This window comes from Pomacea canaliculata, linkage group LG14 (assembly GCF_003073045.1).
Source record: "Pomacea canaliculata isolate SZHN2017 linkage group LG14, ASM307304v1, whole genome shotgun sequence".
NCBI classification, from domain to species: domain Eukaryota; kingdom Metazoa; phylum Mollusca; class Gastropoda; order Architaenioglossa; family Ampullariidae; genus Pomacea; species Pomacea canaliculata.
The window spans coordinates 12,242,221-12,260,546 of NC_037603.1; the positions used below are offsets into that span (position 1 = coordinate 12,242,221).

General features: G+C 45.2%; 1 protein-coding gene across 1 annotated transcript in view; it reads left to right on the top strand.

Moving 5' to 3' along the window:
• The window catches only part of LOC112555620 (glypican-5-like), a 76,014-nt gene that overhangs the window by 21,636 nt on the left and 36,052 nt on the right, over positions 1-18,326 (top strand). Inside the window, exon 2 of the mRNA XM_025224050.1 lies at positions 1,609-1,782. Within this exon, the coding sequence (XP_025079835.1) occupies positions 1,609-1,782 (174 nt within the window). The remainder of the gene's footprint in view (positions 1-1,608; positions 1,783-18,326) is intronic.

Sequence of the window (18,326 nt, forward strand, 5' to 3'; positions counted from 1 at the left end):
TTGCTATACTATACCTGTTCTTCCGACCTCTCTACATACGTGTACCCTGCCTAGCCTACACCATCTCTTCTACTATTCATTGGTTTCGATCTCCTCTGGTCTCTCCGCTTGAAGTAGCTTGAGAGAGCTGCCCAGGTGAATTAACTCTTGTCATGTAAGTTTCAAGAAATGCGCATTTTTTTAAGCAGCAGGAGAATTCTTTTCACGGTTGTTAGACCTGGTCAGTGCATCGGTTGTTTTTTGAGACGAACCCACCATTCAATCCTTTAAAGGCGCACTGAAAACATTTGTTTCACAAGCATTTTTCCTCACACCAGAGCATAGTTGTCAATAGTTGTGATTATAGTCAGTTGACTAATCCGCCTGCTCTTCCTCTGCAGATTCATGACACTTTCCTTCCTTGCTGTTTGTTTCCTGATTTTTCTTTGTGTCTTCTGTGTTTGTCTTTTATTACTTGTCTACAAGTTGTTTGTCTTTCCGTACTTCATAGTCTATCCATCTCTCCTACTTGTCTTGTGCCGAGAGGATGTTCCTCTATGGGTGTGACTATGCGCTGTGCAAATAAGTCTTACAATTATTGTTATGAAAACGTTCACGCGCAAGTTCAACACCTTCTGGTTAACTTTGCAGCCATGTTTTGAGTTTTAAATCATTTCTGTTTGAGAATGGTTGTTAGGGAATGGAAATTTGAGGTGTTGTGCTGTGATTATACAAAAAGTGGCGAGAGTGAGATTCCATACTTGTCCTCGTTAACCCGGAAGACGACGCTGTGTGTATACCGGGTGGTTTGGACACCGTTTGTGATGTCACTTCCTGTGATGCTGTGGCTGAGGCCGGCTCCTGATGCGCAGCACCTGTCGGGGCGTGGACGACATTGACATGCGCACGTGCTTTACCTCCTCTCCTGCTACTTGGCTAGCACTTCACCACTGACAGAGATCTGCACACCTTGTCACGTGGTCTCTCATGAATACTGGATGCAGCCTGAAGATATGGTCGAAGTGACTGCGGTGCAGAAAAGTCAGCCACTCACCTCTTTCGTGGTTGGTTGACATGGAGCTTGCCGTCGACTTGATGTGTGAGAACAGGTGTGATGTCTGATGGTTAGTGTGTCGAGATGTGATGTGTGAGACGAGTGGGTCTGTCTGCGGGTCTTTGCGAGCTGCCATGATCTGTCGAGGGGTAATGTTTCGTGGGCCTGTCTTGCTGTATGGAGAAAAAAAAAACAAAACAACTCAGTTAAAATTATTTCTCACTTCTTTGTCGCTTTTTCTTACTCCCCTTCCTGTCTGCCTGCATCTCACTTGCTTCTGTGGACCAGGGACTTCGTTCTTCTCTTAATGACGGTTTATCTGTCATACAAAGCAAGAAGCTGCTATCATTGGGGAAATGAACAATTATGTCTTAATCAGCTGTTAAACTTATTAAAAATGAATTCCTGAGTACAGTCCCTACAGCAACTTGCGGGTATCGGTATGTTAAGACTTGACTGTTGCTTGCCACAACACAATAACTTATGGTGTCTTAGAAGAAAATATCTTATGGTTTGTCATATGAGTGTTTGCTGTATGGTTGTTTCTCATGGAATCTGTCTTGTGTATCTGGCAGAACCCGAGTCGTCTATATGCCGGCGACAGTCAAGCGAGTTGCACCTGTCGTGCTGCACGGCTCACACGGAACAAAAGTTCGGGGAGGCGGCAGAGAAGAAACTGAAGGAAAACTTGAGGTCACGCAACCACGCGCTGAAGAAGCACATCACCAACACCCTGGCCAAGTATCAAGGTGAGTAGCTAGTCACCTGCACTTGTCTGTCCTTCAACCTGTTAAGGTCAATCGATCGGTTGGTGGCAGGTAGGGACACCCCGTGGAGGTCTTCTGGAGGACATGACCCTTCGGATGCTGATGTCCGCTTCATTGAATCTTCCTCCACACCTGTCTGTCTTCATTTCGAAATTAGATTATAATTGATTGTGTAAGCACCAACGGGAGCTAGACAGCTGAACGACTGACTTTTTGGCTTCTGTCATTATGTTTGTCTCTATCTAGCAGGTACAGACAACTCTCTCTTTCTCTGACACACACACACATTCCTGTATTAGCAGTGTTTAAATGAAGTCTGAATACATAATTTAATATCAAACCAGAGACATCTGTATCTATTTTCCTGATATAAAACGAGACATCAGGGTTATAAAAGAGGTCACCACTTCATTTGTTGGATGAAAGAAATTAATCTCCTCTTTAATATTTAATATCCTCTTATTAATGCCATTTGCACAAAAACAAGTCGCTTGAGGCATAGCCCTGTCTCACCCTTTGGCTCTCTTGAGCTTTGCTGAATGATTGTGATTTGAGCCTTGGTTTGTCTCTATATCTCAGACTATCTCAGTCTGGACTCGTCAGATGAGGCTAAAGACCTTTTCATTCTGGTTTTTCTTCCAAGTTTTTTCTCTCATCTTGTTAACATTTATCTTGTTTATGTAATAATTTGATGTCTATTATTTCAGCAGTTTTTCTGCTTGCAAAATATAACATCTTTTAAGCTTTTTTTTGAAGGGCCGTTAGCCGAAGCAGTAAAGTTCATCTTTGTTGTTTCTTTCCTTATCTCGCCCGTCTTCCCCTCCCCCATCCAACCTCCAAGGGGCGTATAAATGCTGAGCTTGCACCTTTTTCGCCATCTATCCTAAGTTAGGCGAGAGCGAGCGCTCTCACGTACACGGACAGGTTCTCATAAAGACCAGCATTTAATGGGCTGACATAAAACGCCTTTCTGGAAGTTTCCAAGCGTGAAGACTATTACCCTCGTTGTTGAATTAAAACTAGAAACGCTCGCCACCCTGGGGATGTGGAGCGCGGCTGAAGCCTCCCCGAAGATGTGAAATTTTACACACCGCCTCAGCAGCTTGAGGATGTTCACACCACGCTGGCGAACACAGTTGTATCGAGTTGTTCTTGCCACAGACTGGGGCTGCCTGCAGGACTGCTGCAGCCTCGCAGTGAGTGTTGTAGTTGCTGTGTTGGCACATGGCGAGTTATGAACGCCCCGCTGGCAGTTTTATAGGTGTCTCTGGGACTCGGCAAGCCTCGGCGAGAAACGCGACGCTGATGCTGATGGATTTATTCAAAAAGAAACTTTTCTCTCGCCGTCAGATCTCTTTTCCTCTTCGTCGAATCCACCGTGATCTAAAGCAGCGGTGTCGGAATCGTCGCTTTCATCATCAGAGTTAATATCGTTGAGAGAAGTGACGCACAGAGGTCGGGGATGGCGGTGACGTGTGATTTAAGTATGGCGGGGCTGGTGGCGCTTGCTCCAACATGTCGGGGTTGGTGACGCGTGCGGCGCGAGCATGTCACACTGATGACCGGGGGGAGAGGTTTAAGGAAGTGTGGTGGTGGTGGTGGTGGTGGTGTGTGTGTGGGGGGGAGGTTCTTGGTTTTCTCTGGTCTTTTGATGTTGGTGTACAATGTGGTGCCCTCGTGAGGTCAGTGACGTTTCACCAATCAAAAGACCATTTTGCTCCAGATAACTGATGACCAGTTTTTGTATCTGAAAGGTTTACGGGCAGAAATACGTGGTCTGGTAGAGGCTATGTAATTAGTTTCGCAAACTGATTTGTGTATTAATAGCTTTCGTTAGCTTTGAGTAAAAATCAAAACGAGGTCGAATTTCAATCGGCGGTCGTATATAAATGTCGTGGGTTGAAAATTAATACTCTAGGAATGGAGTATCTCTCTCTCTCACACACAGAAAAAAACAAAGTGTAGTAACATAGAGAAAGAATAGAGTCATGTCTAAGAGAAGATGATCCACTTAAATAACATGTCGGTACCGTGATGAAACCTATCACATTTCTGCAAAAGGCTTGAGTGAGAAGTACAGATGCCAGATGCTCAGAATTAATCGCACTCGTTTGTACTTGGAAGGTGTATCTGCATCTTAGAAAAATTACGGTGAGGTTGCTTATCACCCTTACCCCGCTCCCTTTTCCCGGAAGTCACATTTTTTTGTGTTTTGTGCACGTACCACTCTCCATCTAGTACTAAGCTCATCATCATGCTCATGCTCAAGTGCTCGTGTGATCTCTTCACCTGCTGTCTGCAGCTCCCAGACCTTGCGCCATTCTCGTTTCAAATCTTATCCTTCTGTCCCTTATTAACGCGAAAGTTCGCTAATACATTTGCCAGTTCCACTGGGGAGACAAGAAAATTCCAGGCCTAGTCATGGAAAATTATTAAAATACTGAGGATAAAGACATCGTTGATATCCGTTGTTGCCATGTCTGTGAAGGTACATTCATCGTCGTCACCCGGTTGTATTACTAACCGCAGATGTGACCTTTGCTCCCAAAGTCCCCGAGAGGTCGTGTCTAGGCTCGTCTCCAGCTGCCCTGGCTTTTGTTCTCGCCGACTACCTGGCAGGTATTGTGTGTCCACGGCCCTCAGCTGACGTCGTGTGGGATACCCGATGCCCGTAGGTTTGCATCATGTCTATTTTGGTCTGACCCCAAATTTGATTAAATACGACAGAGTCCAGTCATACTCCTCTTTCAAACTAGAAACCCTTCTTTCATCTCTGCGTCAACGTCTCAGAGTGCTGGCTTCACCTGCGGGATCCAGACAATTTTTTTTATGACAGGGTAAGTGGACACATTCCTGATCTTCGGACAGTCGATTGTCCCCACTGAAATAGGGCCGAGTTACCTTCCCTTCACCCCGTGGATTAGGGAGGCAGTCGCTGGCTATCTTTGGCTGGGGCAACAGCGGGTCATCGCGTGGTGTTTGTATCACACACATGCTGACATCAGGACAAACACACTGGACTGGTGCTGACATCAGGAGAAACATGCTGACCTGCTGGGCAAGCGACTGGTGCTGACACCACAGACATACTGGACTGCTGGTGCTGCTGACTTACTGCTGTTGCAGCCATGAACGCTGTACTGCTCCCTTGGCAGCCTGTCACAGTCGTGCTCGCCTTTCCACAGCCCAACGGTTCACATTCCATCTCTCCTCCAGGCCCTGACCTACTTTTCTCACACACACACACAACCCCCACCTCTCCCCTCTCGCATTCCAAACCCCCCAGATCCCACCCCCGCCCACTTCCGCCAGGGGACACAAACGCCTCAGAAAACCGAGGTGTACAAAAGGATACAAGATGTGAACAGCTCAGCCAAGCAGCGAAGAGAGTGTGCAAGTATATTACCTTTCCTCGACGGAGGTCGATGACCAATTCATTCTCTCGCTGTCTGCCCCCCAACCCCCGAACTGTTACACATGAGGCCGCCTGGTGGTGTAGTTGCTGATAGAGACTCGCTTGTCAGCACTCACAGGCCCTCGGTTAGGATCTCGTCTCGGGACGCACTAACACTTTTTTGCCGACGGGAGTGGGGGTGGTTCTTTTGGTACTCTGGTCCCTCCCTTCCCTCATTTATATAGTGAAATCACCTGTAGGTGGAAGCATCTTCCCGACAAAGCAAGCAACAGTATAGATGTCGGAGATATCTTAGAGAGCCACTTCAGTATCAGACATTTCTGTCGGATATGTCGAAGATGGTTCATCATCGTGATCTTTTCGTTGAAACAATCAGTTTTCTGTGTGCGAGCACATTTCTGTGTGAGAGAGAGAGAGACAAAAGAAGAAGAGAAGAAAAAAATCGGTTTCTTACAATGTCCAACTCAAACTGAGTATAAATCATGATAGTTTCCAAATGTCTCAAAGTATTTTTCCCGTCCGTTCATCCTAAAAATAAACCCTCTTTTCTTCTCCCTGAGGCAGTTAAAAGAAAACAAAAACTACCGAAAACTTCTTGCACATTTCTCAGTATTTGAAGACCAGAAAGATGGCCGGAAGAAGTTCTATTAAAAATGTATGCTTAGGGTCGTTACAAGCACTGCCTGTCACTAATAAAACTTTTGTCACTGTCTAAACAGAGCATCATAAACATCTGTGTCTTTTTTCCTTATGTTCACACCTCTCCTTGCCGCCATGTTGGATCAGGAGTATCGTGTGCATGCTAACTAGTTTAGGCTGAATGTTTATGTGTACTGGTTAAATGTTCAACCTTCCTGCATTTCGCTAACGACTGATGAGTGTTCACTGTTGTTTTGTATTCTCGTATGGCCTACAGTTAGCTTTGTTAATATAATAATAGGTAGAAGCTTTGAGTTTTCAAATTTTCATCCGCTTTCGCGACAAACTGCTCACTATTTCTCCCGTTAAAATTACAAATTAAAAATTGAAAAGGGAAAGGCCATTAGCAGCAGGCGCCATTTTTATAATTACTTTCAATGTGCCTACCCGTTGTCCCAAGGGACGCCACTCCGCGGCCTGCAGTGAAAGCTGTTTTGTGTGAGAGCACACTCTCCGTGTTAAGAAGCCAAGCAAAGCAAGAGACCAACAAAAATGTCATTCTTTTCTGACATGTTGTGCGCGGTCGTTTACTGTGTCCTTATGTCTTCCTGTAATTGATGTCCCGTAAAGTTTCCGCACGGGAGATAACTTCGAGGGCTCTTGTCTAATCGCGTTGTTCGCGTCAGGTCACATTCCTCCACCCGTCCTTTCCGTTTCTTGCTTCCCTTAGCAGATCTTACATTCATTTCCTCCTGTGAAAACAACTTGGATTTTTTTTATGGGGGTGAGGGGTTGATGCTGGTGATGGTGGTAGTCATGGGGGAGGGTGAAATGGTCGCTCTGTGAGTGGGTAAAAGATAAGAGGATGAAGTTGAGTATGATAGGATGAGCTGTAGTCAGCTACAAACAGTGACACCTGCATGGAGTGGAAACTATTCTGTGAGTTGTCAGGGGCATTAACACACAGCGAAACTAAACACACCTTCTTAACCTGATAGACTTTGTCCAATATGTGACCACATTTGACGAATGTTTGCTTGATGGTCATACCAGACCTAATTATACTCTCAAAGATATTTTCCCCATTAGGACGATATATAAGAAGAGCGTCACACACAATCAAATAAATATTCGAGCTTTTTTAAAAAAAATTGCGATTGAAAGGGTCTGGTCATGAGAAATGATCGTGAGTTAATGAGTATCAGATGAAATTTCAATTCTGCGATGAAGATGTACACATATAAAACTGCTCAATTGTGCAGCAGGTGTACCAGAACTTGCTGAAGCCACAACAGCTGTCTTACTATTCAAGAAATCAAAAAGCCTGCAACACTAATTGAGTGGCAGGTCATTCAGAAGTCGGCTTCCAGCCGAGCCAGACAGGGTCTGTGTCCCTTGATTTTTTTTAGATCATTGACAGTCAAACCTTCCCAACTCCTTCCCGTGGTCTTCCGACATTCCGCCAGCAAATCCCGCTCATGGAAGAATCAGCCTGAACGACCCGACAGTGTCCCGCCCCGCGAGTACCGATCCTCCGGCTGTCAGAAGCCAACTGCGCAGCACAAGAACGCGAGGCACGTGGGATCGATGCCGGCAATGGGTGTTTGGAGTGGCCTCCCTCTCATTCGTCGTTAAAGGTGGTCAACTTTGTCTGTCCTGGGTTCGGTGCTGACAGAAGCTTCTCGATCTCGCTGGCTTTGTCGTGATTTTGCCATATTATTGGTTGGGGAGTTAGGGGTGGCGGGTGGAGTGGGGAGTGTGGATTCATCACTTCCTCACAAAACACGTCTAGTGAAAGGAAATCGCGGGGGATGGGTAGCATGGGTGCAAGGACCGGAAGAAGGTTGTGGCCCCTCAAGCCCCTTGAGGTGGTTGTATTTCTTGTTAGCCAAGTCATTCCGGAGTTGTGGCTGGCTTCATGGAGGCCTGCGAAAGAAATAGCTGATTGAGTTTGTTCTCATGGTTAGCGTTAAGCTGACATTCTAAGCGCGTGCGAGCTTCTTCTCGCTGTAAAAACGCGCGTGAGATTTACAATTTTATTTTTTAATCATGCTTCGATGACAGGTGAATTAAAACAGAATACGTTGCAGAGAATATCCTGTTGTTATTTAAAGTCCTGCAGAGCACTGGATGAACTGTTTGTGCTCTTTGAACTTGTGGGACTTTTTTTTATTGTTGATTCGGCGCCAGGTCCAGTGCACTTATTTTTTGCCCTAATGGGCGAGTGAAGTTCATTACAAGGCATTAAGCCGCCAGAATCCGTTCACGAGGTACAGGCTTTCAAATATCGTCATTCTCATCTGGGAACGGAAGCCAGTCTACACCACGGCGCCAGTGCGGCCTGTCCATGGTGTGGTCGTGGTGGGATCGTGGGAGCAGACGATCTCTAGGGTTACTCATGTCTTTGCATGGCTTCTGTTTTTGTGTGTGGCCAAAACTTCTGTTTGGTACTTCATCTCGCAGACTGACGAGGTGGGGCTTTGGGATTTAGTTTCTTGTGGTCATCACTCGAGATTAAAAAAAAAAAGAAATTATTCGCATTAGTTAAATCGTTTTCACTGGCAATGGACGAAAACATAAATTCTGTGCAGAACATCAGCGAGACCACGTGATTGGCTGTGTCACAGAGCGTCAGTAAAGGCGCCCCACGTGACCTGTCCTCGACCAACTTGTCCTCGTGCATCACGTGTAGCTACTCCGCGCTGCTAAATATTATGGGGTGCGATTAGAGTATATGAGAGAGAGGTGCTAATGTGCACAGGTGTGCGGTGTAGCCTGTGTACCTGGCTGCCCTCAGCCGATAAAACCAACATTTTTCTGTCTGTGAGGGCATTCATCCGAGATCAGGGTTAGCGGAACCGTATTCACCACCCAACGAAATGATACACTGGTGTGGGGACAGCCATGTTTTGTCTCGGCAATAATCAATAATTCTCGATAAGACCTGAACTGAATATCTACACATGTATATATCTATATCCATTGCCAGTGGTAAATCAGCGACATTGGGGTATGATGGCAAACAGGCGACTGACTTGGCGAAGAACCGACAACAATTGTGGGATAAAAACAATATAGTGTCACGAGATTACTAGGATCTAGACCTTTGAAAAATATTGGCTAAAAAAGTATAAACAACCAACAACAACAACCAAAAAACAACAACACAAAAACAAAACAAAAAAACAAACAAACTTAATTGAAGTGCTAAAGTGTCGAAAAGAGAACCATTATAAGGGTATCACAAAAGAGCCAGTGCCAGCTCGCTAACTTATCTTTTGATGTGAAATATTTTTATTATGGTTCTCTTTTCGGCACTTTACTCTAGCACTTCAATGACTCAAACTGTGTAAACTTTACGATTTACAGTTACGATCGTTGTTCTTAGAGGTTGAGTTTTGAGTACAGCATAATCACATGCTGTGAACTTCTCACACAAGCTGTAGTTCACATTGCACGTGACCACAACAAACGGTGAGGATGTGAACAACACGCAGGTGTTGGCCTGCACAGGAGTATGTTGTTGCTGAGGCACTTTATTTTCTTTAGTCACTCACTTCTGGTGTCAGGCACCTGCTTCACTTTTTTCACAGGGAAGCACATTTTGCTGTTGCTTTTAGTTCACGCTTATTTTAAGACAATAATGAAGATAAGTATTATTTTGAAAATGTGTGTTGTCAGTCTACCGGGATGGTTAGCACTTTACCTAACAAAAGTGCACCTGGTCCCCAGATCGCAGAATGTTCCGATCTTTGATTGTAGGTCTCACCTTGTGTCGCATTTTTCTCTAAATATCGGGTGCATTCTATTAATAGACGTTTTCCTTCCATTCCATTTCCTCCTTCTCCTCCTCCCTGTGAAGGGCTATCCTGTACGAACACATCAAAAACTGTGTTCGTGCTTCGCTTTTACAGCATGTCAAACACAAATGATGGACTATGCTATATGCTATGCTATATGCTAACACTTGAAACTGCAGGGAAAGGGATGCTGTAGTAGTTCAAACACTTTCTCTCCCCGTGCAGGCAGTATGGCACAAAATGGCTGCCTCATCCTGTCACGGGTGAGAGAGAATTATTTTCTTGTTGCAGTGACTGCAGCCCAGCGAGGCAGAGTGGAGGAGGGAAGCTCAAAGGTTCGTCTAGAGTCGTTTAGGGGAGGTGGCAGTAGTTATGGTGGAGAAGGGGGAGGGGTTGCCTGCTCGTTTTCGCAATCAGCCATGCGTGCAATTGCCAGGTTTGCCCCGAGCTTTTGTGAACGAGCGGCACCCATCCTACCCATCCTACCCAAACCCACAGCCAGTTTACAGTAGTGCCAAAAAGAGATGGGGTAGGCCAGTAGCTTCGCGGAACAGAGTCGGTGTGGAATGGAGGCAGGCCCTCGCCGAGCTGTTAGTTTGCCTTGACATCGCAGGTATGCAGCCGACAGGTGTAATGGCCAAGCCGCAGGCACTTCATTTATTTAGTCGCGAGTTTTTGTTGTAGATTTTTTGTTTGGTAGGGTTCAATTTTCGCAAAAAAGGAAACTTTGCTTAACCCCATTTCCACCCCAGCCTACTTGATTCTTATTTTGTATCTCGACATGACAGTTATTTCTTTTTTAGAGACTACTTATTTTGCTGAGACATTCTTGTTGGTTTTTTATGTGGCCACAACACTTGTCTTTCAGTTTTTATACTTGTCATGTGTGGGTTGATAGGAAAACCATAACCAGCGATATCGTCGAAGATACTGGGGCTCAAAAGCACGAAGCTTCCTCAAAATATACCTCGCGTCTGTGTCACCACTCCAGCCCATTGTGATTCCTTGTCGGTTCGAGGGTTTCGTGTCCCAATCATCCATCACGCGATCAGATAGCCGGATGGCCATAGTCTTCACAGAGTTGGCAGCTTGCCCATCATAGCACACCCGGTTTCCCACCAGAGTTGTTCTTTTGAACCCCTGTGGCAGACACCTGTGAGGTCTGTCCCGTAACCATCGTCCCACGCATTCCATGAGCAGCTCAAGCCTTTCATTGTCAGCCGGCTGAAAAACAGCATTCACGGGTCGGTGCCTCATCAGCAGCTTTCACAACTCTGACCCTGGCCTGCCGGTGTGTCCATTGAGGACTGGAGTCAGTCACGCGCGAAGACAATAGTCAGGTGCTTGAAGTCGTCTCGCACGGTCGGTTATTGTTATAGTAACTACCTGCGGAGTGATGATTGGCTCGGCTGACTGAGCCGGCAAGTGCGCATTCTCACCTATTGACGTATTGCCTAACCCTGACCTTTGACTTTCATCTCACCTTTCATGCAGCAGTAGTGGATCTCCTCTTCTCGTGCCAACAATTTTGAAACTTTTCCTCAGGCCTTGTGTAAAGCACGGTTCAGAAAGCGACTCCTAGTGGCACTCGAGAACATTCTTTTTGCTTTTCTTTTGTATTAACTTTTCGACTAATTATAGTTTGGCCAGTGGTCTTGTCAATAAGAATCACCAGTTTATGTGCATTTTACGGTATTTCTATCGTGGAGAGAACTGTCACCCACACACACACAGACGGACATGTTTGCGAGGAACCGAACAAAGTTCTGGCCGTGGCCTTGGACGCAGAAAGACGCGGTCTCCATGACGACGGGATCGAGCTGCAGACTGCATGATGTTTGCGGAGGAAGACATTTCGATGGCCAGACATTCTGAACACGCGCTCGCCACCTTGCAACCCCAAGACACTGAATGGCCGCTGCCGAGCTTTGCATGCAGGCCCAGGCAACATGTTGGCATCCTCCACATATGCCGCCTGTGTGTGTGTACGTGCGCGTGCGAGCATGTTCAGTAGCCGGCCACGCATCATGACATAATTTGTAGGCTCGCCCAATGGCAGATGGATGAGCGGATCGGCGCCTGCGGTGCGTATCTCTGACGGTTTGCCGCTTGTGCATGCGCCAGAGTTTTATCTGTCCTCTGACGGATGATCGGCGCATAAATCGATTACCGGAGCTTTTGTTTTCATCACATCGCAAGCAGGCCTGGCAATTTTCTCACAAGGCTAACAAGCTCCCTCTGGGACATAAATACATTTTCATCAACACGAAAACTGTTTTATGAACGGACATTAAAATACGTCGCAGATGCCCGTTCTTTGTGGCCTTACTTAAAACAGAGCTGGTCAAATACAGCTCATAAATATTTCAAGATGGAGGAAGTTCCTCTGCCTGTTTTTTGTTCGTCTACCTGCGTGTGTGTCTGTCTGCCAACGTACCTGGGTGTCAACCTTTTTTGTCGCATGCCTAGCATTTGCATATCTGCCTGCTGGTGTCTACCAGTCTCTGTGTTTGTCTGCCTACCTGTCTCTGTGTCCGCGTTAAAACGGGATGAATTATCGACGGTCCACACGCCCAAACGGGAAAGGTGAGCATTCCGGGGAGGATTTATTTGATGAGTTATCTATCTCTGCAAGCACGAGCAGTGCGAGACTTTCTGATAACATCACGTGACGTGACTCCTGCTCAAAGATACATGTCACGCTTCCAGACCTTTTCTTCTTCTTCTCCTCGGATTGAAAAAAAAAAAAAATCAGGACTTAAGCAGAAAATTAGCACGTGTAGTCTCATGAAAGTAACATCCAATGATTAGACTACCTACCAAGGTGATGTACAAGACACCCGGGGACTAGACTACTTTCCGAGGTGACGTACAGAACACCCCGGGATTGGACTACGTTCCCAGGGATGTACAAGACAATCAGACTATGTTCTCCCATTGTCTCGCTCTCGGACTCCAGTCCATCTTTGCATGTATGTTCATTTGTGAGCGTGTTTAGAAGGACTTTGTGTATGTGTATGTGTACGCTCGTTCTGTTTTTACAAAGCAACGACCATTTTTGTTTAAATAGAAATAATTTCGAACGACTGTCGTCCCTTCAATATCATAACCATCACCTGTAAAGAGCGGGTGGCAAACAAGACTGCGGGTGTGGCAGCATCGTCGTCAAGCAGTGTTGTATCCACGAATAGTCCACCCTGAAAACACCTCGGTTACTTATTGCAACTGGCAAAAGCTGTTCGATTAGTGTTAAGGTTTCGTTTGGTGTGGCTTGTAGTTGGTGAGCGATTAGGGTAGGTGTTAACGGGTGCACTGTTATTGGCGGAGGGTAAATGACGAGCTGTAGGGAAGTCTTTGAAGGAGACGAGAAGAAGCATTGGCAATGGCAAGTATTTCTCTGCTCTCTCTCTCTCTGATCTCTCCATCGCCGAGTTGTGCAAGGCACGCAACTGACGCAACGGTTGAAGGTTGAGAGCGTCTGGCTTCATCATCGCAATGCGCCTGTTGCAGTCTGGAAAGATTTTTTTTTTCGTCCCTATCCTACTCACCTGCCCATCCCATGTGTGTTGGGGGGAGGGCGAGGGAGGAGGAGGAGGAGGAGTATTTCCTGTCTCGTGACGTCACGCACGAGAGGCGAGTCAGGTGTAGGCGCGTGCTAATATTCACAAGCTACCGGCCTGAGTGCAGGTTCATGTCAGTATGGACAGCTTTCAACTTACCTTTCTCAGACCGGCTTCCAGGTGTGACTGCAGTCACCGGAACCTGTACTAGTATTTATTGAGCGTAGGCTGAAGGCTGGGGGCACGATAAGTACGGTGTGCACGTGCGACTAGTCAACAGAAGACACCGGGCCAACCATCACATGTCGATGCCGTGTTAATACTTTCAAGCACACGTATATAACATGCTTTTTTTGCCTGACCCTTTGATTGCTTCTTTCTCTCTCTCTCTGTGTTTGCTCAGGTTGGTTTCTACCACTTGATTTCTTCCAGCTGTGGGGTGATTGTCAATTTTTGATCGACCACTTCATTTGAGTCGAGCTTGTTCACGCGCGACCTTCGTGCAGCAAAATAGTGAAACACTAGTACTCTTGATGTCAGTCGGGCCGTTTGGGATTTTCTTCGGGTACTCTGGTTTCCTCTCTACCCCCTCCATCATCCCCTTTCCCCCGGACTACAGTGCAAAATCACCTCAAGGTGAAAGGTGCTAAGCCAGCCAACCAACCAACTCTTGATGTCCCTCGACGGCTCATGTTCGGCAACGGGAGCCCGACATTTCGAGGTCTGCAGTGAAGCTGCCACTCACATCGCTCGCGTGCTCCTTTTCCTTTACTCCCTCTTGTCCTCCCATCCTTTCCCACTCCCTGTCAGTCCTCACACTTTTTTATTTGTCGCACCGTCTCGGATGACGACGACCATCTCTCGTTGCTGGCGTGGCAGCCTACGTGGTAATTTCGTCTGCGCAGTTTTAATTTTTATTTTGAGCCTCAGGTAACATCTTCGAACAGGGAAAATCAACATGCTCTGTGTCTGTCAACCCAAAATAACAACTGACGCAATGAGACCCGAGGCATGACGGGAGCGAACAACCTGCTGGCTTTGGTGTCGATCAGACAGACGGTGTGGATGTGGGTAGTTTTCACAAGCTACCCGCAATAAACAATATCGCCACCCTGAATTATTTAAAAAAATGGTATTTGCGCTTCTTTTTGAGGATTTCGCGATAATCAAAGTAACCGTGGTTCCCCGGATAATGACAGTTATGGGATTGATGTGATCGCCAGTTCATACAGATGGACCTGAGTTGGGAAGACTATCTTTTCGCCGGTGGTAACTGCGCTAGTCTGTACAGTGGGAGGTGCCTGGCTCGAGACCCCTTCGGTCTTGTGATTAAAAATCTTTTTCCCTCCGCGACCATCAGACACTAAGCTATGGAATCCCATATCTTTAAAGTAAAACAGAATGGTACAGGACAGTTGATCACCGTTTGAATACACTTTTTTGAAGACAGCATTCTAGATGTTGTCCTGTCCGATACCATCCTTCTCTTTGATCCTGTGGACGATGGGACTTGATTGATCTTTTCCCTAGTAGCTGGTCGTTCTCACCTGTTCTGTCAAAGCGGTGCGGTCGGTAAGAAGAAAGGCATCCTGTTTGTTCAGTTGTCGGCGAGCGCTGCCGAGCGCCTGGAGAAGCTGACGACAAAGATCAGAGAGGGGCGACACTGCTTCTCCAATGTCTGTCTGGTCTTCATACACTGGCAAGACGAGAGTGTCGCTATGAACACACCGACCAAACAGTGTTCTACTTTTGAATACCCTGACTACTTTATTATCATGTGTTTACCGCTGGGTAGGGAGGCCGTGGGTTAAACGGGGTACAGAGTTGCAGCCGGTGTCGACCTCATTCACACGTTCAGTCAATGAAACCTCTTCACTAACGTTTATGTAAACATACGAAAATGATTCTGTAGAGGCACGAGCGCACATGTGTGCTTATATTGTGAAATATAAATAGATTATCTGCCTGTGGGATATTTATACGCAAGATGAGAGAAAAAAAATACATATATAAATGTAATACTTTTTCATGTTCAGATGTTGCATTCTGCCGAGTGATGGAAACTGTAAACACCAGACAGAAACCTGTTCACCATTTAATCTCGCACATTCTCGTGTAAAACTGAGTGAAACTGTCGGGAATGATTTACACCCGCGAGTGAAGTCAGCGTAATAGTCGTTAGATGGTGTTATCTGCTCTGTCGTTACCGCCGGCCAGGGGCAGATGGTGTACGGGGTAGCGACGATTACACCCGTCGCCGTAGGTTGCAAGTCGGGAAAACCTGATCCCGATTATCAGGCAGGTAGTGTGCAGCTCGTCATCACATGATGCTGCTGTTGAGAATTTGTGGAATGTACCTGGAATCATGCTGTGCTGCCTGCAGCCATCTCTGGAATCACGTTGTCGACATCCAGACGACGACGTTACAAAGACGTAGTACGTCACTGGCGGTGTGTAGTGATAATCATCCACCCCTTACCCATCATCTTGCCCTGCTTTGCTGGGTGCTCAGGCGCCTGTCTGCACTGAACAGCTTGCAGGCGGGCAAAGTTCAAGCGGTAAATTATAGACTGTATCACGAGATACTGTCTATGGCGAAAAGGTAAACAGATTTGTTTTACAGCTTGGTTTCTTGATAACTTCCCTTTGCATCCCATTTTTTAAACTCAGAGACATGTTCGAGACTATTCTTTCATTAGAAGCAGCTTCTTATTTTCATGTAAATGGTGTGCGGGTATCGGGTCACATGACAGCTGTAAATAGTCGTCTGCTGGTATCGGATCACAGTTTGGCAATAAGAAGCTAGAAGTCTTCTGTTTCCGTTGTGAGGCTGATGGCTGTAGAATTTATCTCCCTTCTGGTTTCATTCTTCCACCTAAGAAAAGAGCAAGTAACTCTGCTAAATCTCTCAGGAGCTAGCATCATAGGAAGGGGTGTGTGTGTGTGAGAGAGAGAGAGACTCTACATTTATCTACCTTAGAGCCACAGGAGCTAGCATCATAGGAAAGGTGTGTGTGTCTGTGAGAGAGAGAACTCTACAGTTATCTATCTTACAGCCTCAGCAGCCTAAGGCATGCAGGTTAAAGCGGTTATTTTGAGTAACTGATTATGTTAACGAGGGGAAGTCGAACGTTGGAAAAACACTCGATAGACCTGTGGCTGCTTGCTGTTTTTGCAGTATTTTTTTCTTTCCTTCAATTTGTAGGCGAGTCTTTTCGCCACAAATTCTTTTTTCACTTGTCACGTGAGACACACGTAGCAACGAGGCGCTGTCCGCCATCTTCCTTCCGCTAAGGCTTTCGGGCGTTTCTTAGCGACTAAATATCGGCTTGTGCACCCGACTGCGAATTTAGTCCGCAGCTCGGCGTAACTTTAGTCCACACCAGGGAGTCGGTTGCGTGCTCTTTCGACTAGCAAATAACAAAACGATTTTGACGAGTCTTCGTTTATTAAATTAAAAAAATAAATAAATAAAAAACCCTATGAAAACGACAGTCACTATAGCGACAATGGCTCTTCCTTTCGTCAAACACATTTACCAAGTCCAACCGAACTCCTTGACAATTTCTCGAAAATTCACCGTGTGTCTTGGCTCTTTACAAATCGTCTAAAAAATCAACTACCTAGCCAGAGGGATGAAAAAAAAGCAGAAATCCTCTATTACTATTCAACTCACTGTCTTGGCAAGCGTGGTTTGGGTCGTAACAATCAATATCTCGAGCACAAAAGTGAAAATTATGAAGCACAAATAATAAAAAACACGGAATCTACTATTAAAACTGTCTGGCAATCAAACTTCGAAAACTAAAAAATCGATCTCTTACACACTAGTGAGAGTCAACTGTCAGCAATGATTCTCTACTCTTAAACAAGCGCTTCTGCCGAATCCTTCTCTTCTTTTAAAAACACTGTGCCTTCTCCTTCAATAAGAAACAAATTAAGTGTCCAGTTTGGAAACATTATATTTGAATCTAGTCACACCTTTTCTTTCTTTTCTTAAGTGTCTTTAAATAAATATATATATTTTGCACAAATCAAGTAATGTGCATGTTTGAATGTGTTCACATGTGTCTCTTCAGTAAAACTTTTGCATGTATCATGCTGACAGAACATTTAAGAAAAAATCATTAACATATATTTTATCGCTTACATCTAAGCTTTTTTCATAACTGTTCACTTTGTTATAATGGTTACTATATTTCTAGGTTAAGCAGATTGGTTAGATAAAGTAATCTAAAATCCAAAAGCTATAGCTCTGGCATATATTGCTCTATTAGCATTCTGAGGAATGCAAAGCATTTGCATTCAATGATAATCATGATGTTGAACTTTATGGAGGTCAACAAGCCTTTGCAGAACAAAGCAAAAATCCCTTATTCACAGATCCTTCTGCTAGAGCTTTAATATTTGATGGTAAAGTACAATTTATTTTTACACAGAATTTCAAAGTTAAAATAAGACATGTCTTTTTCATCAGATTAAGCAAGTAACTTGTGATCAGAATAGTCCTCCTAGAGGTTAAGATGAAGGCTGAAATGAATACAGCCTTAAACATGCACAGTGTTTGTCATATATGTAGAGCCAGCCTTGTCAGTAATTTTAGAAGCTTTGTATAAAGATGTCCTGGTGAAAGTTCATAAAGAGTTTCAAATATGACTAGTTTTAAATAATGATTGCACCTGTATTTGGTTAATAGTATAGGAAGGTGTGATTACTGTATGTGTGGAGGTCAAATTCACAATGAAGGTAGAAACAAAAGTGCTGATATTTTGGATGATGGATTGAACATCCCAACAGTGGAGCTTTAAACTAAACACAAAACTAGTTATTTTACCCAGGTACAGCAAAATGTTCCTTACTGGAACTTAAATTTTTCTTGTATGGTCACCACCCCTCACATTATTACTAATACAGGTATTTCCCTGATTCTGGAATGTTTGCAGCACAGAGGGACTCTCATTTCCACAAGTGTTGTAGCAGGGCCAGATGATGGAAGTCATATGATTCTTTGACACTCTCCCTATTCAGGGCTACAATGAAGAGGGTACCAAAAAAAGATGTGCTTCTAGAAAGTGGTTTAAATTTGTATGAAGCCATAATTAAAGTAATTTT